The 26,554-nt window shown below is 65.9% G+C and overlaps 2 protein-coding genes across 3 annotated transcripts; one reads left to right on the forward strand and one right to left on the reverse strand.

Annotated features, from left to right (window-relative positions):
* Positions 1-157: 157 nt before the first annotated feature.
* Positions 158-15,926, forward strand: SHARPIN (SHANK associated RH domain interactor). The gene is made up of 14 exons (XM_084214325.1): positions 158-327; positions 1,171-1,474; positions 2,674-2,841; positions 3,555-3,696; positions 6,373-6,463; positions 8,114-8,411; positions 8,948-9,081; positions 10,278-10,448; positions 12,659-12,819; positions 13,533-13,644; positions 14,335-14,514; positions 14,602-14,700; positions 14,781-14,924; positions 15,591-15,926. The coding sequence occupies exons 1-14, from the start codon at positions 172-174 to the stop codon at positions 15,669-15,671; spliced, it is 2,241 nt and encodes a 746-aa protein (XP_084070451.1). The 5' UTR covers positions 158-171; the 3' UTR covers positions 15,672-15,926.
* Positions 15,927-17,338: 1,412 nt separating this feature from the next.
* Positions 17,339-26,170, reverse strand: CYC1 (cytochrome c1). Of its 2 annotated transcripts, XM_084214370.1 has the most exons (8): positions 25,998-26,170; positions 23,176-23,378; positions 21,889-21,919; positions 21,689-21,784; positions 19,599-19,756; positions 18,719-18,879; positions 18,333-18,433; positions 17,339-17,617 (listed from the first exon to the last, which is right to left on the reverse strand). In XM_084214370.1, the coding sequence occupies exons 1-8, from the start codon at positions 26,121-26,123 to the stop codon at positions 17,513-17,515; spliced, it is 981 nt and encodes a 326-aa protein (XP_084070496.1). In that variant the 5' UTR covers positions 26,124-26,170; the 3' UTR covers positions 17,339-17,512. The 2 variants fall into 2 exon arrangements, with proteins under 2 accessions (XP_084070496.1, XP_084070495.1); XM_084214369.1 differs by lacking the exon at positions 21,889-21,919 and having other exon boundaries at positions 21,689-21,815.
* Between the last annotated feature and the right edge of the window lie 384 nt (positions 26,171-26,554).

The following is a 26,554-nucleotide window of genomic DNA, read 5'->3' on the forward strand; positions in this document are numbered from 1 at the left end:
GCTCCTCCCCCGGAACTCCCGCGCGCTCGGCCGCGTTTCCCGCCCGCTCCCCCGGAGGGGACCCGGTTGTCGGCCGGACCGCGCGGGCAGGAGGCCGGAAGTGGCGGGGCCGCCATGGCGGCGCCCGGAGCGCCCGGGCCCGGCCCGGCCGCCGCCCCCGCCACGGTGCTGATGGCGGCCCGGGCCGAGCTGGCCGCGCCCTGCCGCCTGCTGCCCGCCGCCGCCGCCGGCGCCGCGCTCCGCCTGCAGCTCAGCGTGCAACCGGGAGCCGACGGGCGGCGCCGCTTCCGCCTGGCGCTGCGGCGGGCGGAGGCGGGGGGCGGCGCGGTGAGGGGAAGGGGAGGGGGCGGGGGAGGGGCCCGAGGGGCGCCCCGGGGGTCGGGGGGAGGGGAGGGGGCGGCGAAATGGGGGGGGCGGGGGGCGCGGCCCGGGGACCCGGGAGGGAACCGGGGGGGACCCGGGAGGAGTGTCCCCAAGGATTGTCACCATGGGAGTGTCACCATGGGAGTGTCACCTCGGGGGGGACCCGGGGGGAGTGTCCCCAAGGATTGTCACCATGGGAGTGTCACGTCGGGGGGGGACCCGGGAGTGTCCCCCGGGATTGTCCCCAGGGATTGTCACCATGGGGAGGACCCGGGATTGTCCCCATGGGATTGTCCCGGGATTGTCCCCTTGGGATTGTCCCCTCGGGATTGTCCCCTCGGGATTGTCCCCCGAGGTCGGTCCCGAGGGGACAGGGACACAGGGATGGGGACAGGGGACAGGGACATGTCCGTGGGGGGCTCAGGGTGCCCTGAGAGTGACCAGGACACCCAGAGTGACCCCACACCTGTCCCCATCTCTGTCCCCTCCTGTCCCTGTCCTCTCTGCCCCTGTTCCATCCCTGTCCTTCTCACTGTTCCTGTCCCTGTCTCCTCCTGTCCTCATCCTTGTCCCTGTCCCCTCTGCCCCTGTCCCCTGTGTCCCTGCCCCATCCCTGTTCCTGTCCCATCCCTGTCCCCTGTGTCCCTATCCGTCCTGTCCCTGTCCCCCCTGTCCCTGTCCCCCCTGTCCCCCCTGTCCCTGTCCCCTCCTGTCCCCTTTGTCCCCCCTGTGTCCCTGTCCCCCCTGTTGCTGTCCCTGTCCCTGTCCCTGTCCCCTGTGTCCCCCCGGTGTCCCCGCTGTCCCCAGCCCCTGGCCGAGTGTGACCTGCAGGACGTGTCCTACCGCGTGTGCGGCCCCGCCAGCCACGAGCTGCAGCTGCCAGCGCTGGGGACAGCCCAGGGGACAGCCGTGGGGACAGCCCTGGGGACAGCCGTGGGGACAGCCCAGGGGACAGCCCTGGGGACAGCCCAGGGGACAGCCCAGGGGACAGCCCCGGGGACAGCAGCAGGGCCAGCGGGGCAGGAGGCGGTGGCGCTGCGGTTCCCCGAGGAGCGCGAGGCCCAGCAGTGGTGGACAGTGCTGAGCAGCTCCCTGAGGGAGGCACGGAGAGGTGGGACACTGGGGACACTGAGGGGACAGTGGGGACATTGGGGACACTGGGGAGATTGGGGACATTGGGGACACTGGGGAGATTGGGGACAATGGGGATATTGGGGACATTGGGGACAGGGGGACACTGGGGGCATTGGGGGGACATTGGGGACACAGTGCTGGGCAGCTCCCTGAGGGAGGCACGGAGAGGTGGGACACTGAGGGGACACTGGGGACACTGAGGGGACACTGGGGACACTGAGGGGACATTGGGGACATTAGGGACACTGGGGATATTGGGGATGCTGGGGACATTGGAGACATTGGGGACACGGTGCTGGGCAGCTCCCTGAGGGAGGCACGGAGAGGTGGGACACTGAGGGGACACTGGGGGGACATTGGGGACACTGAGGGGACAGTGGGGACACTGGGGACATTGGGGACACGGTGCTGGGCAGCTCCCTGAGGGAGGCACGGAGAGGTGGGACACTGGGGACAGTGAGGGGACATTGGGGACACTGGGGACAGGGGGACACTGGGGGCATTGGGGACACAGTGCTGAGCAGCTCCCTGAGGGAGGCACGGAGAGGTGGGACACTGGGGGACAGTGGGGACACTGAGGGGACATTGGGGACACGGTGCTGAGCAGCTCCCTGAGGGAGGCACGGAGAGGTGGGACAGGGGGACACTGAGGGACAGTGGGGACACTGAGGGGACATTGGGGGAGATTGGGGACAGGGGGACACTGGGGGCATTGGGGGACGTTGGGGACACGGTGCTGAGCAGCTCCCTGAGGGAGGAATGGAGAGGTAGGACAGGGGGACACTGGGGGGACATTGAGGACACTGGGGACATTGAGGACACTGGGAAGATTGGGGACATTGGGAATACTGGGGACACTGAGGACACTGGGACATGGGGACACTGGGGAAGGGACATGAGACTGAGTACAGTGGTAGGGGCTGGGGACAGGGACATGGGGACAGGGACAGGGCTGGAGACAGGAACACTGCACGGGGTGACATCCCTGCTCCTGTCCCCGTGTCCCCTGGGGGTGGTGGCTGTCCTGGGGTGTCCCCGTTTTGTTCTGTCCCCCTGGGACACAGCTCGGGGCCACCATTCCCACTGGGAGGGGACACTGGGGACAGCAGGGACAATGGGGACAGGAGGGACATTGGTGACAGCAGTGACAGCCCCGTCCCCGCCGTGCTCCCGCAGCTGCCGAGGGTGACACGGGGACATCTCTGGTGCCACCCGCGGGGACATCTCTGGTGCCACCCGCGGGGACATCTCTGGTGGCAGCTGTGGGGACATCTCTGGTGGCAGCCGCCGAGGGTCCCGAGCAGGATGCGGAGGAGGCGCAGGTCCTGGAGCTGGCCCAGACAGGTGACATGGGGACAGGGGACTGGGGTGGGACACGCCAGGGCCACCCCGCCATGTCCCAGGGGGTGGGACACCTCAGGGCCACCCCAGCCATGTCACACACCGGGGCCACCACGGCCTGTCTGGGGGGGTGGGACATGCCAGGGCCACCCCAGGGCCACCAGGCCTGTCCCGGGGTGGGACACGCCAGGGCCACCCCAGCCATGTCACACCCCAGGGCCACCCCACCATGTCCCCAGGGGGTGGGACACCCCAGGGACACACCAGGACCATCCCGGCTGTGTCCCCAAGTGCCACCTGTGCAGGGATGGGGGGGTGGGGACAGCCCTTGCCAGGGGGACATTCCCTGAAATCCCCCCAGAACCTCCCCTGGGATCACCTCCTGTCCCCACGGTGTCCCCACGGTGTCCCTGGGCTGGGCCAGTCCCGCCCCGGGGCTGAGGGTGTCACCCCACAGTGTCCCCCCAGTGTCCCCTGGCTTGGTCCAGGGGGCTGTGGGTGCCACCCTGGTGTCTCCAGTGTGTCCCTGTGTGTCCCCATGCCTGCTCTGGGTGCCATCCCCGTGTCCCTGTGTGTCCCCTGTGTCCCCTGTGTCCCCAGAGGAGCTGGCCCTGCGGCTGGCCGAGGCTGTCACCTTTGGGGACGAGGCGGTGGCAGCACTCTGGGTGCCATCCCCGTGTCCCTGTGTGTCCCCTGTGTGTCCCCTGTGTCCCCAGAGGAGCTGGCCCTGCGGCTGGCCGAGGCTGTCACCTTTGGGGACGAGGCGGTGGCAGCGCAGAGCGCGGTGGCGCTGGCCCGGCGGCACGCGGAGCTGAGCGTGTGCCTGCGCCACAGGGACCCGCCCGGGGCCCCCCTCAGGTGGGACCTGCCTTCCTCATCCTCATCATCCTCATCCTCATTGTCATTGTCATCCCCATCCTCTGCCCCTGCCTTCCTCATCCTCATCCTCATCCTCATCGTCATTGTCATCCCCGTCCTCTGCCCCTGCCTTCCTCAACCTCGTCACTCTCATCGTCATGGTCATCCCCATCCTCTGCCCCTGCCTTCCTCATCACCCTCATCGTCATTGTCATCCCCATCCTCCGCCCCTGTCTTCCTCATCCTCATCCTCATCGTCATTGTCATCCCCATCCTCCTCTCCTGCCTTCCTCATCCTCATCATCCTCATCATCCCCATCCTCTGCCTTCCTCCTCATCAACGTCGTTATCCTCATCCCCATCCTCTGCCCCTGCCTTCCTCATCCTCATCATCCTCATCCCCATCCTCTGCTTTCCTCATCCTCATCATCCCCATCCCCATCCCCATCCCCATCCTCTGCCTTCCTCATCAGCATCATCATCATCCTCATTATTGTCATTCTCATCCCTCTCCTTTGCCCCTGCCTTCCTCATCACGCTCGTCCCCATCCTCTGCCTTCTTCCTCATCATCATCCTCATCATTGTCATCCTCATCCCCGTTCTCTGCCTTCCTCATCCTCATCACCCTCAACTCCATCCTCTGCCTTCCTCATCAGCATCATCATCCTCGTCATTGTCATCCTGATCCCCACCCTCTGCCCCTGCCTTCCTCATCTTCATCATCCTCATCGTCATGGTCATCCCCGTTCTCTGCCCCTGCCTTCCTCATCCTCATCATCCCTTTATCTCCCATCATTCCCAGCATGCCACGCCCCACATCCCAAACCCCATATCCCAAACCCCAGTCCCAATCCCAGCCCCATTCTCTCCCCGTTCCCAGCATGCTGTGCTCCAAACCCAAATCCCATTCCCAATCCCCAAATCCCATATCCCAAAGCCCAATCCCAAATGCCAAACCCCAACCCCAAACCCCAAATCCCATATCCCAAACCCCAGCCCCAAACCCCATATCCCAATCCTGGTCCCATTCTCTCCTGTTGTTCTCAGGATGCCATACCCCACACCCCAAACCCTAATCCCAATACCAACCCCCTTCTCTCCCTGGTTCCCAGAATTCTGTACCCCAAACCCCAAACCCCAATCCCAATCACCTTCTCTCCCCGTTCCCAGCATGCCATACCCCAAATCCCAAACCCCAATCCCAAACCCCAGTCCCATATCCCATGTCCCATTGTTTCTCCCCATTCCCAGCATGACATACCCCAAACCCTACACCCCAAACCCCAATCACATATCCCCTACATCCCATATATCCCATCATCTCCCCCTGGCTCCCAGCATGCTGTACCCACACCCCAATCCCATATCCCACCCATCCCATCCATCCCACCCATCCCCTATATCCCCTATATCCCCTATATCCCATACATCCCGTACATCCCATCCATCCCATCATCTCCCCCTGGCTCCCAGCATGCCATACCCACACCCCACACCCCATATCCCATATCCCCTATATCCCATCCATCCTACCCATCCCCTATATCCCATATATCCCACCCATCTCCTATATCCCCTATATCCCCCCCATCCCCTATATCCCCTATATCCCCCATATCCCCCATATCCCCCCATGCTCTATATCCCCTATACTCTCTATATCCCCTATATCCCGCATATCACCTATGTCCCCCCCATCCCCTATATCCCCCCCCCATCCCCTATATCCCCCATATCCCCTATATCCCCCATATCCTCTATATCCCCTATACCCCCTGTATCCCCTATATCCCCCATATTCCCTATATCCCCCATATCCCCTATATCCCCCATATCCCCTATATCCCCCATATCCCCCATATCCCCTATATCCCCTATATCCCCTATATCCCCTATATCCCCCATATCCCCTATATCCCCCCCACATCCCCTATATCCCCTATATCCCACCCACATCCCCTATATCCTCCCATCCCCTATATCCCCTATATCCCCCCATCCCCTATATCCTCTATATCCCCTATAACCCCTGTATCCCCTATATCCCCCATATCCCCTATATCCCCCATATCCCCTATATCTCCTATATCCCCCATATCCCCTATACCCCCTATATCCCCCATATCCCCTATATCCCCCCCACATCCCCTATATCCCCTATATCCCCCCCATCCCCTATATCCTCCCCACATCACCTATATCCCCTATATCCCCCATATCCCCTATATCCCCCCCATCCCCCCCACACCCCCCATATCCCCCCCACATCCCCTATATCCCCCCACATCCCCCACATCCCCTATATCCCCCCCATCCCCTATATCCCCCATATCCCCTATATCCCCTATATCCCCTATATCCCCTATATCCCCCATATCCCCTATATCCCCTATATCCCATACATCCCCCCCATCCCCTATATCCCCTATACCCCCTGTATCCCCTATATCCCCTATATCCCCTCTATCCCATCCATCCCACCCATCCCCTATATCCCCCCCACATCCCCTATATCCCCCCCATCCCCTATATCCCCCCCACATCCCCTATATCCCCTATATCCCCCCCATCCCCTATATCCCCCATATCCCCTATATCCCCCCCCCATCCCCCATATCCCCCCCATCCCCTATATCCCCCCCATCCCCTCTATGCCGTTCTGTCCCCGTGCCCAGCCTGGCGGTGGGGGTGGAGGACGCCACGTCCTCGGCCAGCATCACGCTGCGGGTGCAGCCCCACCTCACCATCGGCACCCTCAAGGAGCAGGTACGGGCACACCTGGGCACGCCTGGCACACCTGGGCACACCTGGGCACACCTGGGCACACCTGGGGACACCTGGGGACACCTGGGCACACCTGGGCACACCTGGGGACACCTGGGCACACCTGGGGACACCTGGGGACACCTGGGCACACCTGGGCACACCTGGGGACACCTGGGGACACCCGGGGGGCAGCTGGGGTCACTGCGGTCACCTGGGCACACCCGGGGGGCAACTGGGGTCACTGCGGTCACCTGGGGTCACTGGGGACACCTGGGGACACCCGGGGGGCAGCTGGGGTCACTGCGGTCACCTGGGCACACCTGGGGACACCCAGGGGGCAGCTGGGGTCACTGGGGTCACCTGGGGTCACTGGGGACACCTGGGGTCATCTGGGGTCACCTGGGGAAAGCGGGGTCATGTGGGAGCTGTGCCAGCCCCTGCTCTGTGGGACCAGGATCCCTGGGATCTCACCTGGGGCTCACCTGGGGTTTCACCTGGGATCCCATCTGGGATCTCCCCTGGATCTGACCCAGGGCTCACCTGGGATCTCACCTGGGATCTCACCTGGATCTGACCCAGGGCTCGCCTGGGATCTCCTAGTACATCCCCAGGATCTCCCCTGATCCCCCATGTGATCCCCCCGATCCCCCAGGATCCCTGTTCCCCCAGGTGTTCCATGAGTACGGCTTTCCCTCCAATCCCCCTGATCCCATAGGATCCCCCTGATCACCCTGGATCCCCCCGATCCCATAGGGTCCCCCTGATGCCCCCAGTCCCCCCAGATCCCCCAATCCCCCAGGATCCGTGTTCCCCCAGGTGTTCCATGAGTACGGCTTTCCCCGCAATCCCCCCGATCCCGTAGGATCCCCCCGATCACTCTGGATCTCCCCGATCCCATAGGATCTCCCTGATCCCATGTGATCCCCCCTGTCCCCCCAGGTGTTCCACGAGTACGGCTTTCCCCCTGATCCCCCCTATCCCACAGGATCCTCCCAATCCCCCCAATCCCCCGGATCCCCCCGATCCCCCCAATCCCCCCTGTGCCCCCAGGTGTTCCGCGAGTACGGCTTTCCCCCTGATCCCCAGGATCCCCAGGATCCCCCCAATCCCCCAGGATCCCCCCAATCCCCAGGATCCCCCCGATCCCCAGGATCCCCAGGATCCCCCCAATCCCCAGGATGCCCCCGATCCCCCCTGTTCCCCCAGGTGTTCCGCGAGTACGGCTTTCCCCCTGATCCCCAGGATCCCCCCGATCCCCCCAATCCCCCCAATCCCCCAGGATCCCCCCAATCCCCAGGATCCCCCCAATCCCCAGGATCCCCCCAATCCCCCCAATCCCCCAGGATCCCCCCAATCCCCAGGATCCCCCCAATCCCCCCAATCCCCCCGATCCCCTGTCCCCCAGGTGTTCCGCGAGTACGGCTTTCCCCCCGACCCCTAGGATCCCCCCAATCCCCAGGATCCCCCCGACCCCCAGGATCCCCCCAATCCCCCCTGTCCCCCAGGTGTTCCGCGAGTACGGCTTTCCCCCCGATCCCCCCAATCCCCCCGATCCCCCCAATCCCCCCAATCCCCAGGATCCCCCCGATCCCCAGGATCCCCCCAATCCCCAGGATCCCCCCGATCCCCCCAATCCCCCCTGTCCCCCAGGTGTTCCGCGAGTACGGCTTCCCGCCCGCGGCGCAGCGCTGGATCATCGGGCAGAGCCTGTGCCGGGACGGCCGCAGCCTGGCCTCCTACGGCATCCGCCGCGACGGCGACCCCGCCTTCCTCTTCCTCCTCTCGGCCCGGCCGCCGCCCGAACCGGCCCCGGCACCGGCGGCGGGAGCGGGAGCGGCCCCGGGGGCGGCCCCGGGCCCCGAGCAGCAGCGGCAGCGACAGGTGCAGGAGCTGCTGCGCGCCGCGGGGCTGCACGGGGACGGGGATGGGGACGGCACACCTGCAGCAGGTACGGGCCCAGAGCCTTCCTCGGTGTCCTCCTCAGCCTGCTCCTTCCTCGGCATCCTCCTCAGCCTGCTGCTGCTCCTGCTCCTTCCTCAGCATCCTCATCCTCCTCAGCCTGCTGCTGCTCCTGCTCCTTCCACAGCGTCCTCACCATCCTCACCATCCTCAGCCTGCTCCTTCTGCTCCTGCTCCTTCATCATCAGCCTGCTCCTTCCTCAGCAGCCTCAGCCTGCTGCTGCTCCTGCTCCTTCCTCATCGTCCTCACTGTCCTCAGCCTGCTCCTTCCTCATCATCCTCACCATCCTCAGCCTGCTCCTTCCTCAGCAGCCTCACCATCCTCAGCCTGCTCCTTCCTCACCATCCTCAGCAGCCTCATCCTCAGCCTGCTCCTTCTGCTCGTTCATCATCCTCCTGCTTCTCCGCCTGCTCCTGTTCTTTCCTTCTCCTTCTCTCCCTCTCCTTCCTCCCGTTCCCTGTCCCGGTCCCGGTCCCGTTCTGGGTCAGTGCCAGCCCGCGCCATGTCCGGCTGTCTGTCCCCAGGCCGTGTCCCCGAGGAGCCCCCGGAGCGGATGGACATCGGGGACATCCAGGATCACCTGGACTCGCTGCAGCTCTGGGACAGCACGGGGACCCCGCCCGCAGCCCCTGAGCCCCGCCCGGGCTCACCTGAGCAGGTACGGGGGTCCTGTCCTGATCCTGATCCTGATCCCCATCCCTGATCCTGAGCCCCGCCCGGGCTCACCTGAGCAGGTACGGGGGTCCTTTCCTGATCCTGATCCTGATCCCCATCCCAAATCCCTGATCCTGAGCCCCGCCCGGGCTCACCTGAGCAGGTATGGGGGTCCTGTCCTGATCCTGATCCCTAACCCAAATCCCTGATCCTCATCCCTGATCCTGATCCTAAATCCAATCCCTGATCCTGAGCCCCGCCCGAGCTCACCTGAGCAGGTATGGGGGTCCTGCCCTGATCCTGATCCCCATCCCTGATCCTGAGCCCTGATCCTGATCCCTGATTCCAATCCCATTGCCCCTGAGCCCTGCCCGCCCTCGCCTGAGTAAGTATGGGGGGGTCATGCCCTGATCCCAATCCCTGATCCTGATCCCAATCCCAGTAATTCCCGTTCCCAGGGCTGGCCGTGCCCCCGGTGCACGTCCCTGAACAAGCCCACCCGCCCGGGCTGTGAGATGTGCCCTGTTCCCAGTCCCAATCCCAATCCCGTTCCCAATCCCGTTCCCAATCCCAATCCCAGGGCTGGCCGTGCCCCCGGTGCATGTTCCTGAACAAGCCCACCCGCCCGGGCTGTGAGATGTGCCCTGTTCTCAGTCCCAATCCCATTCCCAATCCCAATCCCAATCCCAATCCCGTTCCCAATCCCAATCCCAATCCCGTTCCCAATCCCAATCCCAATCCCAATCCCAATCCCAATCCCGTTCCCAGGGCTGGCCGTGCCCCCGGTGCACGTTCCTGAACAAGCCCATCCGCCCGGGCTGTGAGATGTGCCCCGTTCCCAATCCCAATCCCAATCCCGTTCCCAATCCCAATCCCGTTCCCAATCCCAATCCCGTTCCCATTCCTGTTCCCAGGGCTGGCCGTGCCCCCGGTGCACGTTCCTGAACAAGCCCACCCGCCCGGGCTGTGAGATGTGCCCCGTTCCCAATCCCGTTCCCAATCCCAATCCCGTTCCCAATCCCAATCCCGTTCCCAATCCCAATCCCGTTCCCAATCCCATTCCCAATCCCAATCCCGTTCCCAGGGCTGGCCGTGCCCCCGGTGCACGTTCCTGAACAAGCCCACCCGCCCGGGCTGTGAGATGTGCCCCATTCCCAATCCCAATCCCGTTCCCAATCCCGTTCCCAATCCCAATCCCAGGGCTGGCCGTGCCCCCGGTGCACGTTCCTGAACAAGCCCACCCGCCCGGGCTGTGAGATGTGCAGCGCCCCCCGGCCCGAGGGGTACCGCGTGCCCGGGGGGCACCGGCCCGACCCCGCCGAGCTGCAGCGGCTGCAGAGGGAGCGCGACGGCGCCCGGCAGTGCCAGCAGGTACGGGGTCTGTGGGGTCAGGGGATCTGTGGGGTCTGTGGGGTCTATGGGATATGGGATATGGGATAGAGCGACGGCGCCCGGCAGTGCCAGCAGGTACGGGGTCTGTGGGGTCAGGGGATCTGTGGGGTCTGTGGGGTCTATGGGATCTATGGGATAGAGCGACGGCGCCCGGCAGTGCCAGCAGGTACGGGGTCTGTGGGGCCAGGGGATCTATGGGATATGGGGTAGAGCGACGGCACCCGGCAGTGCCAGCAGGTATGGGATCTATAGGGTCAGGGGATCTATGGGGTCTGTGGGGTCTATGGGATCTATGGGATATGGGATAGAGCGACGGCGCCCGGCAGTGCCAGCAGGTACGGCGTCTATAGGGTCAGGGAATCTGTGGGATCTATGGGATCTATGGGATCTATGGGGTCTATGGGATATGGGATATGGGATAGAGCGACGGCGCCCGGCAGTGCCAGCAGGTACGGGGTCTGTGGGATCACTGGGATCTGTGGGATCTATGGGATATGGGATAGAGCGACGGCGCCCGGCAGTGCCAGCAGGTACAGGATCTATGGGATCTATGGGGTCTGTGGGGTCTATGGGATCTGTGGGATATGGGATATGGGATAGAGCAACGGCGCCCGGCAGTGCCAGCAGGTACGGGGTCTGTGGGATCACTGGGATCTATAGGATCTATGGGGTCTATGGGATCTATGGGATATGGGATAGAGCAACGGCGCCCGGCAGTGCCAGCAGGTACGGGGTCTGTGGGATCTATGGGATCTGTGGGATCTATGGGATATGGGATAGAGCGACGGTGCCCAGCAGTGCCAGCAGGTATGGGATATATGGGATCTATGGAATCTGTGGGATCTATGGGGTCTATGGGATCTATGGGATCTATGGGATATGGGATAGAGCGACGGCACCCGGCAGTGCCAGCAGGTACGGGGTCTATTGGGTCAGGGGATCTATGGGATATGGGATCAGCGTGATGGCACCTGGCAGTGCCAGCAGGTAGGGGATCTATAGGGTCAGGGGATTTATGGGATCTATGGGATCTATGGGATATGGGATCAGCGCAATGGGACACGGCAATGTCAGCAGGTACGGGGTCAGTGGCGTCAGTGGGATATGGGATCAATGGGATATGGGATCAATGGGATTAGCAGGAGGGAGACGGCCATTCCCATCCCAAATGGGGCCATTCGCATTCCCTAATGGGGCCATCCCTCACCATCCCCATTCCCTGACCTGCACCTTCCTGTTCCTTACTGGCACCATTCCCGTTCCCATTCCCGTTTTCCTACCCCCATTCCCATTTCCCCTGGCCCTGGAGGCAGAGCAGTAGCAGAACTTCCAGCAGCTGCTCCCATTTTCCCCTTTTTCCCATTTTTTTCCCCATTTCCCAGATGCTGGAGGTGGAGCGTCAGCAGAACTTCCAGCAGTTGCTCCCATTTTCCCATTTTTCCCTTTTTTCTCCCCGTTTCCCAGGCACTGGAGGCAGAGTGGCAGCGGAACTTTGTGCAGCTGCTCCCATTTTCCCGTTTTTCCATTTTTTCCCATTTTCCCGGTTTTTCTCCCCAGGTGCTGGAGGCAAAGCGGCAGCGGAACCTGGCGCAGCTGCTCCGTTTCATTTCCCGTTTTTCCCATTTTCCCGGTTTTTTGCCCCGTTCCAGGCGCTGGAGGCGGAGCGGCAGCAGAACCTGGCGCAGCTGCTCCGTTTTTCCCATTTTCCCGGTTTTTCTCCCCATTTCCAGGCGCTGGAGGCGGAGCGGCAGCAGAACCTGGCGCAGCTGCTCCGTTTCATTTGCCGTTTTTCCCGTTTTCCCGGTTTTTCTCCCCATTTCCAGGCGCTGGAGGCGGAGCGGCAGTGGAACCTGGCGCAGCTGCTCCATTTTTCCCATTTTTTCCCATTTTCCCGGTTTTTTGCCCCGTTCCAGGCGCTGGAGGCGGAGCGGCAGCAGAACCTGGCGCAGCTGCTCCGTTTCATTTCCCGTTTTTCCCGTTTTCCCGGTTTTTCTCCCCATTTCCAGGCGCTGGAGGCGGAGCGGCAGTGGAACCTGGCGCAGCTGCTCCATTTTTCCCATTTTTTCCCATTTTCCCGGTTTTTTGCCCCGTTCCAGGCGCTGGAGGCGGAGCGGCAGCAGAACCTGGCGCAGCTGCTCCGTTTCATTTCCCGTTTTTCCCATTTTCCCGGTTTTTCTCCCCATTTCCAGGCGCTGGAGGCGGAGCGGCAGCAGAACCTGGCGCAGCTGCTGCGCGCGGAGCAGGCGGGGCTGGTGCCCAACCCGGAGCCGCTCGAGTGCCGGATCTGCCTGCAGGAGGTGCCGGCCGGCCGGGCCGTGCTGCTGCGCGACTGCCTGCACAGCTTCTGCCGGTACCCGCACCTGGGCGCACCTGGGCGCACCTGGGATACACCGGGATACACCTGGGTGCAGCTGGGATACACCTGGGCACAGCTGGGATACACCTGGGATACACCTGGGCACAGCTGCTTGGGCGCATCTGGGATACACCTGGGCGCACCTGGGTACACCTGAGATACACCGGGATACACCTGGGCACATCTGGGATACACCGGGATACACCTGGGATAGACCGGGGCACACCTGGGATACACCTGAGATACACCGGGATACATTGGGATACACCTGGGCACACCTGGGATACACCTGAGATAGTCCTGGGATACACCTGGGATACATCAGGATACACCCAGACACACCTGGTATATACCGGGATAGACCTGGGATACACCTGGGATACACCAGGACACACCCAGACACACCTGGGATGCACTGGGATAGACCTGGGATATATTGGGACACACACAGGATACACCAGGGCACACCTGGGATACACCTGAGATAGACCTGGGCACACCTGGGACTGACTGGGACACACCTGGGACACCCCCTGCATCGCTGACCCCATCCCAGTGTCCCTGGCACCCTCCCCGTGTCCCTCAGCCCCCCTCTGGTGTCCCTGACACCCCCCCTAGTTGTCCCTCAAGTGTCCCTGACGCCCCCCCGTGACCCCCCCGGTGTCCCTGACCCCCCGTAACCCCCCCGGTGTCCCCGGTGTCCCCAGGGAGTGCCTGCGGCAGGTGATCAACTTCAGCGAGGAGCCGGTGGTGGCCTGTCCCTTCCGTGATGTCACCTACGCCTGTGGCAGCCACCTGCAGGAGCGCGAGATCCGCGCGGTGCGCACCGGGGGGACCGGGGGGACGGGGGGGGACGGGGGGGGGACAGGGAGGGACGGGGGGGGACCAGGGGGGACAGGGAGGGGACAGGGGGGACAGGGAGGGGACAGGGGGGACAGGGAGGGACGGGGAGGGGACAGGGAGGGGACCGAGGGGTTCCAAGGGGTTCGGGGGGGGTGACAGCCACACCCGCGGGGGGGCTCCCAGGGGACCGGGCTGTCCCCTTCGGTAAGGGATTGGGGTCTCCAAGGGTGGGTGACGGTGACTCAGGGGGTCCCAACGCCACCCCCCGATGTCCCCGATGTCGCAGCTGCTGTCCCCCGAGGAGCACGCGCGGTTCCTGGCGCGGGGGCTGGCGCTGGCCCGGCGGTGGGTTAGGGTTAGGACGGTGACTCTGTTGGTCCCAGTGCCATCCCCCCCCAATGTCCCCAATGTCCCCGTGTCCCCAGCTGCTGTCCCCCGAGGAGCACGCGCGGTTCCTGGCGCGGGGGCTGGCGCTGGCCCAGGGTCCCCAGGGGTCCCAATGCCATCCCCCCCGATGTCCCCAATGTCCCCAATGTCCCCAATGTCGCAGCTGCTGTCCCCCGAGGAGCACGCGCGGTTCCTGGCGCGGGGGCTGGCGCTGGCCCATGGTCCCCAGGGGTCCCAATGCCATCCCCCCCGATGTCCCCAATGTCCCCGTGTCCCCAGCTGCTGTCCCCCGAGGAGCACGCGCGGTTCCTGGCGCGGGGGCTGGCGCTGGCCGAGCGCCGCAGCCGGAACAGCTTCCACTGCCGGGGCCGGGACTGCCCGGGCTGGTGCTTCTACGAGGACGCGGTGAACGAGTTCCCGTGCCCGGTCTGCGGGGCCCTCAACTGCCTCCTGTGCAAGGTGAGCCCGGGGGGTCCCGGGGGGGGGTCCCGGGGGGGGTCCCGGGGGGGTCCCGGGGGTCCCGCGCTGACCCCCCCGCCCTGCCAGGCCATCCACGAGGGCCAGAACTGCCGGCAGTACCAGGACGAGCTGCAGCTGCGGGCGCTGCACGACGCGGCCGCTCGCCAGACGCGGGACATGCTGCAGGTGGGTGCGGGGGCTCCTCGGGGGGCTGGGGGGGCCCGGGGGGTCCCCGCGGCCCTGACCCCCCCTCCGGACCCCCCCAGACGCTGGTGCAGCGGGGGGAGGCCATGCACTGCCCCACGTGCCGCATCGTGGTGCAGAAGAAGGACGGGTGCGACTGGATCCGCTGCACCGTGTGCCAGACGGAGATCTGCTGGGTCACCAAGGGCCCCCGCTGGGGACCGGGGGTGAGCCGAGGGTCCCGGGGGGATCTGGGGGATCCGGGGAGGGGTCCCGGGGGGGTCCTGGGGGGTTTGGGGTGAGCGGGGATCCGGGGGGATCCGGGGGATCCGCTGCACCGTGTGCCAGACCGAGATCTGCTGGGTCACCAAGGGCCCCCGCTGGGGACCGGGGGTGAGCCCGGGGGTCCCGGGGGGTCTTGGGGGATTTGGGGTGAGGGGGGGATCCGGGGGGTCCAAGGGGGGTTGGGGGGTTTGGGGAGAGAAGAGATCGGGGAGGTCTTGAGGGGGTTCTGAGATGAGGGGGGGTCACCAAGGGCTGTGCTGGGGTCTTGGGGTGATGGGAGACCCCAGGGTGAGGGAGGGGACACAGAGGGACCCCCGGGTGAGGGGGGGACACAGAGGGACCCCAGGGTGATCCCAGGGTGAGGGAGGGGAGAGGGAGGGGACACAGAGTGACCCCAGGGCGAGGGAGGGGACACAGGGTGACCCCAGGGTGACCCCAGGGTGAGGGAGGGGACACAGGGTGACCCCAGGGTGACCCCAAAGTGAGGGGGGGACACAGAGTGACCCCAGGGTGACCCCAGGGTGACCCCAGGGTGAGGGAGGGGACACAGGCCGAGTGGCTCCCCGCTGACCCCCGGGGCTCCGCTGAGCCCTGCCCTGTCCCCGCAGGGTCCCGGTGACACCAGTGGCGGCTGTCGCTGCAACGTCAATGGGCAGAGGTGCCACCCCCGGTGCCAGAACTGCCACTGAGCCCCCGGGCCAGCCCTGGGGACACCGAGGGACAGACGGACGGACGGATGGACAGACAGAGCTGGCACCGGGCCAGGGACGCCCGAGGACAGCGGGAGGGGCCACGTCCAGCGGGGACGGAGAGAAAGGACACAGGGACAGATGGACAGAGGGACACACGGACAGAGCCCAGGATGGACACTGGGACGGCCTCGGGGGCCCAGGACCTGCGGGGGGCACAGCCCGGGGGGGCCAATAAAGGCACTGAGTGTCACAGGCTGGCACTGCCACCCGCGTGGGGACAGGGACAGGGACACGGGGACAGCCCTGGCGTGGGGACAGGGACACGGGGACAGCCCTGGCATGGGGACAGGGACAGGGGGACAGCCCTGGCATGGCCACCAGTGTGGGGACAGGGACATGGGGACAGCCCTGGCATGGCCACCAGTGTGGGGACAGGGACATGAGGACAGCCCTGGCATGGGGACAGGGACACGGGGACAGCCCTGGCATGGCCACCAACATGGGGACAGGGACACGGGGACAGCCCTGGCATGGCCACCAGTGTGGAGACAGGGACAAGGGGACAATGATGGGGATGGTATCCATGTCCTGGGAGAGGAACACGGGTCACCCTGGCACAGCCACCAGTGTGGGGACAGGGACACAGGGACAGCCCAGCATGGGGGACAGAGATGGGGACAGAGGTCACTCCCCGGGATGGGGACAGTGACAGGGACAGTGTCAGGGGTCACTCCCTGGGATGGGGACGGGGACAGTGACAGGGTCAGGGTCAGAGGTCACTCCCTAGGATGGGGACAGGGACAGTGACAGTCACAGTGACAGGGTCAGGGGTCACGCCCCGGGATGGGGACAGGGCTGGCACTGAATGAGACCCCAAAGCCAGCGGGGGCTGCAGGGGTGGGGGGACACGGCACCGGCACGGACGGACCCACGGACGGACCCACAGACCCATGGACGGACCCACAGACCCACAGAATGACCCATGGCCGGACCCACAGACTGACCCACGGACTGATCCATGGCCGGACCCACGGACGGACCCACAGACCCATGGACGGACCCACGGACAGACCCACAGCACTGGCACGGCCTGACCCACACCCAGGACAGACCCAGGACAGACCCGGCCCCACTCCCAGCCCCACAGCCCAGCCAGTCTCGGCACCACTCAGGATTTTCTCCTGTGGAACCCCAGACTTTATTCCCACCCCACATCCCAGACAGACCCAGGACAGACCCCAGGACAGACCACAGGACAGCCCACAGCCAGCCCCAGCCCCACAGGAAGGACAGACCCAGGAGAGCCCCAGTCCCACACGTGGGACAGCCTCAGGACAGCCCCACAGGAAGGACAGAGCCCCACAGGAAGGACAGACGCCCCAGGACAGCCCCAGCCTCACACCAGGGACAGCCCCTGGACAGCCCCACGGAAGGACAGACAGCCCCACAGGAAGGACAGACAGCCAGCCAGCCCCAGGGGTGTTTTTCTGTGGAACCCCAGGCTTTATTCCCACCCCACACCCCAGGACAGACAGCCCCACGGAAGGACAGACAGCCAGCCAGCCCCAGGGGTGTTTTTCTGTGGAACCCCAGGCTTTATTCCCACCCCACACCCCAGGACAGACAGCCCCACAGGAAGGACAGACAGACAGCCACCCCAGGGGTGTTTTTCTGTGGAACCCCAGGCTTTATTTCCCCGCTGCAGCCCCGCGGGGGCCGAGGCCGGGGTCGAACACGAGGGGGGGTGGGGGCCCCCCAAAGCCCCTCCCGGGGGGGCTCCCCGCCGTGGGGGGGCCGGGAGCTCGGGGGGCCCCCCCGAGGCGCGTGTGGGGCAGGCCCTACTTGGGGGGCCGGTAAACCATCTTCCTGCTCTTGAGCACCGACCACTTGTGTCGCTTCATGTAGTACAGCAGCGGCACCAGGAGCCCCGAGATCAGCAGCAGCTGGGGGGCGGGGGGGGTCAGGGGGCAGCACCCCCGCCCAATGAGACCCCCCCCCAGCACCCCCGCCCAAACTGAGACCCCCCCCAGCACCCCCGCCCAAACTGAGACCCCCCCCAGCACCCCCAGCCCACCCTGAGACCCCCCCAGCACCCCCCGAGCTCCCCCAGCCCACCCTGAGACCCCCCCGGCACCCCCAGCTTCCCCTGAGCACCCCCAGCCCACCTTGAGACCCTCCCAGCCCCACCTTGAGACCCCCTGAGCACCCCCAAGACCCCCAGCCCACCTTGAGACCCCCCCTGAGTGCCCAGCCCCACCCTGAGCCCCCCCAGCCCCACCTTGAGCCCCCAGCCCCACCCCAAGCCCCCAGCCCCACCCCGAGCCCCCCCAGCAGCCCCCAGCCCACCCTGAGCTCCCAGCCCCACCCCGAGCCCCCAGCCCCACCTTGAGCCCCCAGCCCCACCTTGAGTCCCCCCAGCCCCACCTTCAGCCCTCCCTAGCCCCACCTTGAGCCCCCAGCCCCACCCCAAGCCCCCAGCCCCACCTTGAGCCCCCCTAGCCCCACCTTGAGCCCCCCAGCCCCACCTTGAGCCCCCCTAGCCCCACCCTGAGCCCCCAGCCCCACCTTCAGCCCCCAGCCCCCCCAGCAGCCCCCAGCCCACCCCGAGCCCCCAGCCCACCCCGAGCCCCCAGCCCCACCCCGAGCCCCCAGCCCCACCTTCAGCCCCATCTTTTTGCGGTGGTCGTGCTCGGGCTCGGCCGCCCAGCGCAGGAAGGTGCAAACGTCCTTGGCAATCTGGGACATGGTGGCCGGGGTCCCTGGGGGGGCACGGCAGTCAGACCCCCGCTGGGACACACTGAGACCCCACTGGGACCCCCCCCCCGGACCCCACTGGGACCCCCACAGACCCCACTGAGACCCCCACAGACCCCAATGGGACCCCCCCCAGACCCCAATGGGACCCCCAGGGCACCCCAAGGTTCCCCCAGGGCATCCCCAGATCCCCCCCAGACCCCTCCAACCCCCTCCCAACCGCAGCAGGACCCCCCAGACCCCCCAGGAGTCCCCCCCAGCCCCCCCTGAGCCCCCCCAGCCCCCCTCACCGTCGTCGTACTCCAGCACCTCGTCGTAGATGGGGGGGGCCATGCCGATGGCCTGGCCAGGGAAGTAGGGGTTGTAATGGAGCCCCTCCCTCAGCGAGACCCCCGCGGGGGCGTCACAGTACCCCGTCAGCAGGGCGAACACGTAATCCTCACCCCCGTGCCTGGAGGATCAATAACAGATCAATAACGGATCAATAACGGATCAATAACGGATCAATAACGGGGTCACAGTGCCCCGTCAGCAGGGCGAACACGTAATCCTCACCCCCGTGCCCGAGGGGATCAATAATGGATCAATAACTGATCAATAACAGATCAATAACGGATCAATAACTGATCAATAACGGCGTCACAGTACCCCGTCAGCAGGGTGAACACGTAATCCTCACCCCCGTGCCTGAGGGGATCAATAACAGATCAATAATGGATCAATAACAGATCAATAATGGATCAATAATGGATCAATAATGGATCAATAACGGGATCAGCAGAACTGGGGTCACAGTGACAATGCGGGCGTGGGGGATCAGTGGGGAACTGAGGCACGGCACAGAAACGGGGGCTGGGACCCCCAAACCTCTGGGACCCCCCCCAAACCTCTGGGACCCCCAAGCCCTGGAGCACCGCCCGGGCACCGAGGGTGGAGCTGCGCCACGTCCTGGGGTGACCCCAAAGCCCCCCAGGACCCCCCAAAGCCCCCTCACCTGGCTGTCCCCCCCTCACCTGGCCGTCCCTGTCTCACCTGGCCGTCCCCCCCTCACCTGGCCGTTCCCCCCTCACCTGGCGTTGACGATGTAGCTGAGGTCGGGGGGCAGCGCCCCGTTGTTGGGGTGACCCCAGGATCCCCCCAGCCCCTCACCTGGCTGTGCCCCTGTCTCACCTGGCATTGACGATGTAGCTCAGGTCGGGGGGCAGCGCCCCGTTGTTGGCCGCCCGCGCGGCCTCGGGGTTGGGGTAGGGCTTGGGGAAATAATCCGAGATCTTCCCGGGCCGCATGAACATCTCCCCGTTCTCATCCGGGCCGTCCTGCACCTCCACCTGCACAGGTGAGACACATGTGAGACACAGACAGGTGAGACACACACAGGTGAGACACAGGGACAGCAGGGACAGGGACAGCAGGGCCCCCATGAACATCTCCCCGTTCTCATCAGGGCCGTCCTGCACCTCCACCTGCGCAGGTGAGACACATGTGAGACACAGACAGGTGAGACACACACAGGTGAGACACAGGGACAGCAGGGACAGGGACAGCAGGGCCCCCATGAACATCTCCCCGTTCTCATCAGGGCCGTCCTGCACCTCCACCTGCGCAGGTGAGACACAGGTGAGACACAGGTGAGACAGGTGAGACACACACAGGTGAGACACAGGGACAGCAGGGACAGGGACAGCAGCGCCCCCATGAACATCTCCCCGTTCTCATCAGGGCTGTCCTGCACCTCCACCTGCGCAGGTGAGACAGGTGAGACACAGGTGAGAGACAGGGACAGCAGGGACAGGTGAGACACAGGGACAGCAGGGCCCCCATGAACATCTCCCCGTTCTCATCCGGGCCGTCCTGCACCTCCACCTGCACAGGTGAGACACAGGTGGGACACAGGGACAGGGACAGCAGGGACAGGTGAGACACAGGGACAGCAGGGCCCCCATGAACATCTCCTCGTTCTCATCTGGGCTGTCCTGCACTTCCACCTGCACAGGTGAGACACAGGTGAGACACAGACAGGTGAGACAGGTGAGATACAGACAGGTGAGACACAGGTGGGACACAGGGACAGGGACAGCAGGGACAGGTGACACACAGGGACTGCAGGGCCCCCATGAACATCTCCCCGTTCTCATCCGGGCCGTCCTGCACCTCCACCTGCACAGGTGAGCTGCAGACAGCCAGGCAGGGGCACGGGGAACGGCGGGACAGGGACAGTGGGACGCCAGGGGTGGCAGGACAGGGACAGCAAGGTGACTGGGGACACTGGGATGGAGCCAGCAGGACACCAGGGGTGGCAGGACAGGGACACAGGGACACCAGGAGCAGCAGCAGTGGCATGGGGACACTGGGGACAGTGCTGGGGACACCAGGGGTGGCAGCACAGGGACAATGACACAACAAGGACAGCAAGCTGGGGACACTGGGAGCGGCAGGACAGGGACACTGGGACATCAGAGACAGGGGGTGGGGACAGCAGGGGACAGGGGCATGGGGACACTGGGATGGCAGGACAGGGAAAGTGGGACAGGGGGACACTGGGATGGAGCCAGCAGGACACCAGGGGTGGCAGGACAGGGACATGGGGACACTGGGAGTGGCAGGACACCAGGGGTGGCAGCACAGGGACAATGACACACCAAGGACAGCAAGCTGGGGACACTGGGAGTAGCAGGACAGGGACATTGGGACATCAGAGACAGGGGGTGGGGACACCAGGGACAGCTGGGGACAGGGACAGCAGGACACTAAGAGTAGCATGACAGGGACAGCAGGACAGGGGCACTGGGGACAGCAGGGGTGACAGCACAGGAAGCATAGAGATACTGGGGACAGCAGGACAGGGTCACTGGGACACTGGGACAGTGGGGACAGCAGACTGGGGACAGCAGGACAGGGTCACTGGGACATTGGGGACAGGGTGGGGGACACTGGGGACAGCAGGGGTGGCAGCACAGGGCACTGGGACATTGGGGACAGCAGAATGGGGACACTGGGGACAGCAGGACAGGGGTGATGGGGCATTGGGGACAGGGTGGAGGACACTGGGGACAGCAGGACAGGGTCACTGGGACATTGGGGACAGCAGGACAGGGACACTGGGGGTGGCAGGGGTGGCAGCAGGGACACTGGGGGTGGCAGCAGGTACACTGGGGACAGCAGGGGGTGGCAGCAGGGGTGGCAGCAGGGACACTGGGGACAGCAGGGGGTGGCAGGGGTGGCAGCAGGGACACTGGGGACAGCAGGGGTGGCAGGGTCACCTCCTCTGCCAGCGCCTTGGCCTCAGCCTCGGTGTGGGTGACGCCGATGAGGTTCCGGAAGGCCAAAAACTCCATGGAGTGACAGGCGGAGCACACCTGGCGGTACACCTGGAACCCCCTGCGGATACTGGGGGGACAAAGAGAGCCAAAATCACCCAAAGTCACCCCAAAAACTCCATGGAGTGACAGGCGGAGCACACCTGGCGGTACACCTGGAACCCCCGGCGGATACTGGGGAGAGAGACCAGAGACACCCCAAAATCACCCAAAATCACCCCAAAAACACCTGGCGGTACACCTGGAACCCCCGGCGGATACTGGGGAGAGAGAGACCAAAATCACCCCAAAATCACCCAAAATCACCCCAAAAACTCCATGGAGTGACAGGCAGAGCACACCTGGCGGTACACCTGGAACCCCCGGCAGATACTGCAGGGGAAAGGAGACCCTAAAATCACCAAAACCACCCCAAAATCACCCCAAACACACCTGGTGGTGGTACACCTGGAACCCCCTGTGGATGCTGGGGGAGACGGGGGGGTTACAGACCCCAAAATCACCCCAAAATCATCCCAAAAACACCCAAACCACCCCAAACACACCTGGGGTACGCCTGGAACCCCCTGTGCACACTGTGGGGACAGAGAGACCCCAAAATCACCCCAAAAAACCCAAAATGACCCCAAACAGGCCTAGAACCCCCCGTACACACTCTGGGGACAGGGGCTCAGATCCTCCAGGGACCCCCAAAATCCCCCCAGGACCCCCCCAGTTTCCCAAACCCCCTCACCTGGCGTGGTGCAGAGCACACAGGGCCCCCTAAACTCCCTCCAGGACCCCCAAATCCCCCCCAATTTCCCCCTCACCTGGCGTGGTCCAGGGCGCTCAGGGACCCCCAAACCCCCCCCAAACCCCAATTTCCCCCTCACCTGGCGTGGTCCAGGGCGCTCAGGGACCCCCAAACCCCCCCAGGACCCCCCAATTTCCCCGTTCCCCTCACCTGGCGTGGTCCAGGGCGCTCAGGGACCCCCAGACCCCCCCAATTTCCCCCTCACCTGGCGTGGTCCAGGGCACTCAGGGACCCCCAAACCCCCCCAGACCCCCCAATTTCCGTATGTCCCTCACTAGGCGTGGTCCAGGGCGCTCAGGGGCGCTCAGGGACCCCCAAGCCCCCCCAGGACCCCCCAATTTCCCCATATCCCTCACCTGGCGTGGTCCAGGGCGCTCAGGGACCCCCAGACCCCTCCCCAAACCCCCCCAATTTCCGTGTGCCCCTCACCTGGCGTGGTCCAGGGCGCTCAGGGACCCCCAAACCCCCCCAAACCCCCCCAATTTCCCCCTCACCTGGCGTGGTCCAGGGCGCTCAGGGACCCCCAAACCCCCCCAAACCCCCCAATTTCCGTGTGCCCCTCACCTGGCGTGGTCCAGGGCGCTCAGGGACCCCCAGACCCCTCCCCAAACCCCCCCAATTTCCGTGTGCCCCTCACCTGGCGTGGTCCAGGGCGCTCAGGTAGCCGCTGTGGCTCCAGGGCAGGCTCGGGGGGTGCAGCTCCAGCTCCCCCGCGCTCAGGGGGCCCCCCCCGAGGGACAGGGACAGCGCCACCGCCAGGGACCCCCCCCCGGCCAGCGCCCCCAGCACGGCCAGGGACCACCGGGAGCGGGGACGGCCCGGGAACGACGACAGCGACACCTGGGGGGGACAGGGGGACATTGGGGGGTCAGAGGGGACACCTGAGGGGGACAGGAACACCTGGGGGGACAGGAACAGGGACCCCCCCCCGGCCAGGGACCACCGGGAGCGGGGACGGCCGGGGAACGACGACAGGAACACCTGGGGGGACAGGGGAGGGGGTTAGGGACACCTGGGGGGGTTAGGGACACCTGGGGGGGGACAGGAACACCTGGGGGGACAGGGGGACATTGGGGGGTCAGAGGGGACACCTGGGGGGGGACAGGAACACCTGGGGGGACAGGAACAGGGACCCCCCCCGGCCAGCGCCCCCAGCATGGCCAGGGACCACCGGGAGCGGGGACGGCCCGGGAACGACGACAGGGACACCTGGGGGGACAGGGGAGGGGGTTAGGGACACCTGGGGGGACACAGGGACAGGGACCCCCCCACCAGGGACCACCGGGAGCGGGAACGGCCGGGGAACAACGACAGGAACACCTGGGGGGGACAGGGGGACATGGGGGGGTCAGAGGGGACACAGGGACACCTGGGGGGTTAGGGACACCTGGGGGGACACAGGGACCCCCCCCGGCCAGTGCCCCCAGCACGGCCAGGGACCACCGGGAGCGGGGACGGCCGGGGAACGACGACAGGGACACCTGGGGGGGACAGGGGGACATTGGGGGGTCAGAGGGGACACCTGAGGGGGGACAGGAACACCTGGGGGGACAGGAACAGGGACCCCCCCCCGGCCAGGGACCACCGGGAGCGGGGACGGCCGGGGAACGACGACAGGAACACCTGGGGGGACAGGGGAGGGGGTTAGGGACACCTGGGGGGGACAGGGACACCTGGGGGGGACATTGAGGGGATTAGGGACACCTGGGGGGGTTAGAGACACCTGGGGGGGACAGGGACACCTGGGGGGACAGAGGGGACACTGGGACACCTGGGGGGACACAGAGACACCTGGGGAGGGGATAGGGACATCAGAGGGGACACAGGGACATTGGGGGGGTCAGGGACCCCCATCAGGGCCCACCGGGAGTGGGAATGGCCTGGGAATGATGACAGGGACACCTGGGGGGACAGGGGGGGTTAGGGACACCTGAGGGGACAGGGGGGGTTAGGGACACCTGGGGGGGGTCAGGGATGGTTAGGGACACCTGGGGGGGATAGGGATGGTTAGGGACACCTGGGGGGGACAGGGGGGGTTAGGGACACCTGGGGGGGACAGGGATGGTTAGGGACACCTGGGGGGGATAGGGATGGTTAGGGACACCTGGGGGGGGACAGGGGGGGTTAGGGACACCTGGGGGGGACAGGGGGGGTTAGGGACACCTGGGGGGGACAGGGGGACATTGGGGGGGACACAGGGACACCTCGGGGGGGACAGGGATGGGTTAGGGACACCTGGGGGGGGGACAGGGGGACATTGGGGGGGACACAGGGACACCTGGGGGGGGTCAGAGGGACATTGGAGGGGACACAGGGACACCTGGGGGGTTAAGGACACCTGGGGGGACACAGGGGTGACAGGGCCACCTGGGGAGGGGACACAGGGACACCTGGGGGGGACACAGGAACGTTGGGGGGGACACTGGGACCCCTGGGGGGTTAAGGACCCCTGGAGGGACACAGGGGTGACAGGGCCACCCGGGGAGGGGACACAGACACCTGGGGGGGACACAGGGACACCTGGGGGGTTAAGGACACCTGGGGGGGACACAGGGGTGACAGGGCCACCTGGGGAGGGGACACAGGGACACGTGGGGGGGACACAGGGGTGGCAGGGACACTGCAGGGGGGGGTCGGGACACCGGGGACCCCAAGGCTCGGGGGGGGGGGGGGGGATAAAAGCAATGGGGGGGTCCCGGGGACAGCGGGAATGGCGGGAATGGCGGGGATACCGGAATTACCGGGAATGGGAACCGCGGGAACCCCGGGGACAGCGGGGACACCGGGATTGCCGGGAATGGCGGGAGCAGCGCGAAGGGCGGGCAGAGGGCACCGCGGGCACCGCGGGCACGGCGGGAGGAGCTGGGGACACCGGGCACGAGGGGGACACAGCTCCCGGGGACCCGCGGGGAACGGGACAACCGGGGGCACCGGGAGGGGCAACGGGGGCACCGGGAACCGGGAGCACCGGGAGGGGTAACGGGGAAGGCTGAGCAGGACGGGCAAAGGAACCCGGGGCACCGGGCGGGGCCGCGAGTGGAACCGGGGGCACCGGGAACCGGGAGCGGAACCGGGGACACCGGGAACACCGGGGCAGGCACCGACAGAACCAGGCAGAACCGGGAAGGGCCGGGAGTCGAAGCGGGGACACCGGGAGTGGAACCGGGGGCACCGGGCACGGCTCGGGCAGGAAGCGGGGACACCGGGAACCGGGGGAGGAACCGGGAACACCGGGAACCAGGGAACCGGGGGCACGGTGCGGGGCTGGGGAGCACCGGGCGCACCGGGGCAGGCACCGGCAGCGCCGGGCAGCCCCGGGCAGGGCGGATCCCGTCCCTCAGCCCGGCCCCGGGCGGCTCCGGGCCCCGAGGCCGCGCCGTGCCCTCGGCGGGGCCGTGAGGGGGCGGCCCCGGGCCGGGCCCGCCGTGACCTTCCCGCGGGCGGCGGGGCCGCACTCACCGCGTTGGGGCCGCGGCCCGGGCCGGCGGCGGGGCGCAGCAGCGCGCGGGGAGCCGAGGCGGGCCGCGGCGGGCCCGGGAGCAGCCGCAGCCCCGGGAGGCCCCGCAGGCCCCGCAGCGCCGCCATCGCCGAGGTCGAGGGGACGCGCCGCGACGCCCCGGAAGTGACGTGAGAGGGAGGGACGGGCGGGGAGTGACGTCACAGGAGGCACGTGACACGGTAACGGTTTTATTGCGGCGCCCCCTGGCGGAGGGAGGGGGAACAGCACCGGGTAAACCACGCCCACTCGGTAAACCACGCCCCCAATAATGCCACGCCCCCGAACGAGCCACGCCCGTTAACAAACCACGCCTCCCCCATGAGACACACCCATTAAAAAGCCACGCCCATTAACCATGCCCCCATGCATAAGACACTCCCATTATCAAGCCACACCTCCCGCACATAAGACACGCCCATCAACAAGCCACACCCTGGTGGTGCCACACCCCTCCAGGCCCCACCCCATTGCGGGGTCCCGGTGGGCGGGGTCCCTGTGGGGTCACACCCGGGGGGGC

Source organism: Fringilla coelebs (assembly GCF_963513975.1).
Source record: "Fringilla coelebs genome assembly, chromosome: 1".
In the NCBI taxonomy this organism is placed as follows: Eukaryota; Metazoa; Chordata; class Aves; order Passeriformes; family Fringillidae; genus Fringilla; species Fringilla coelebs.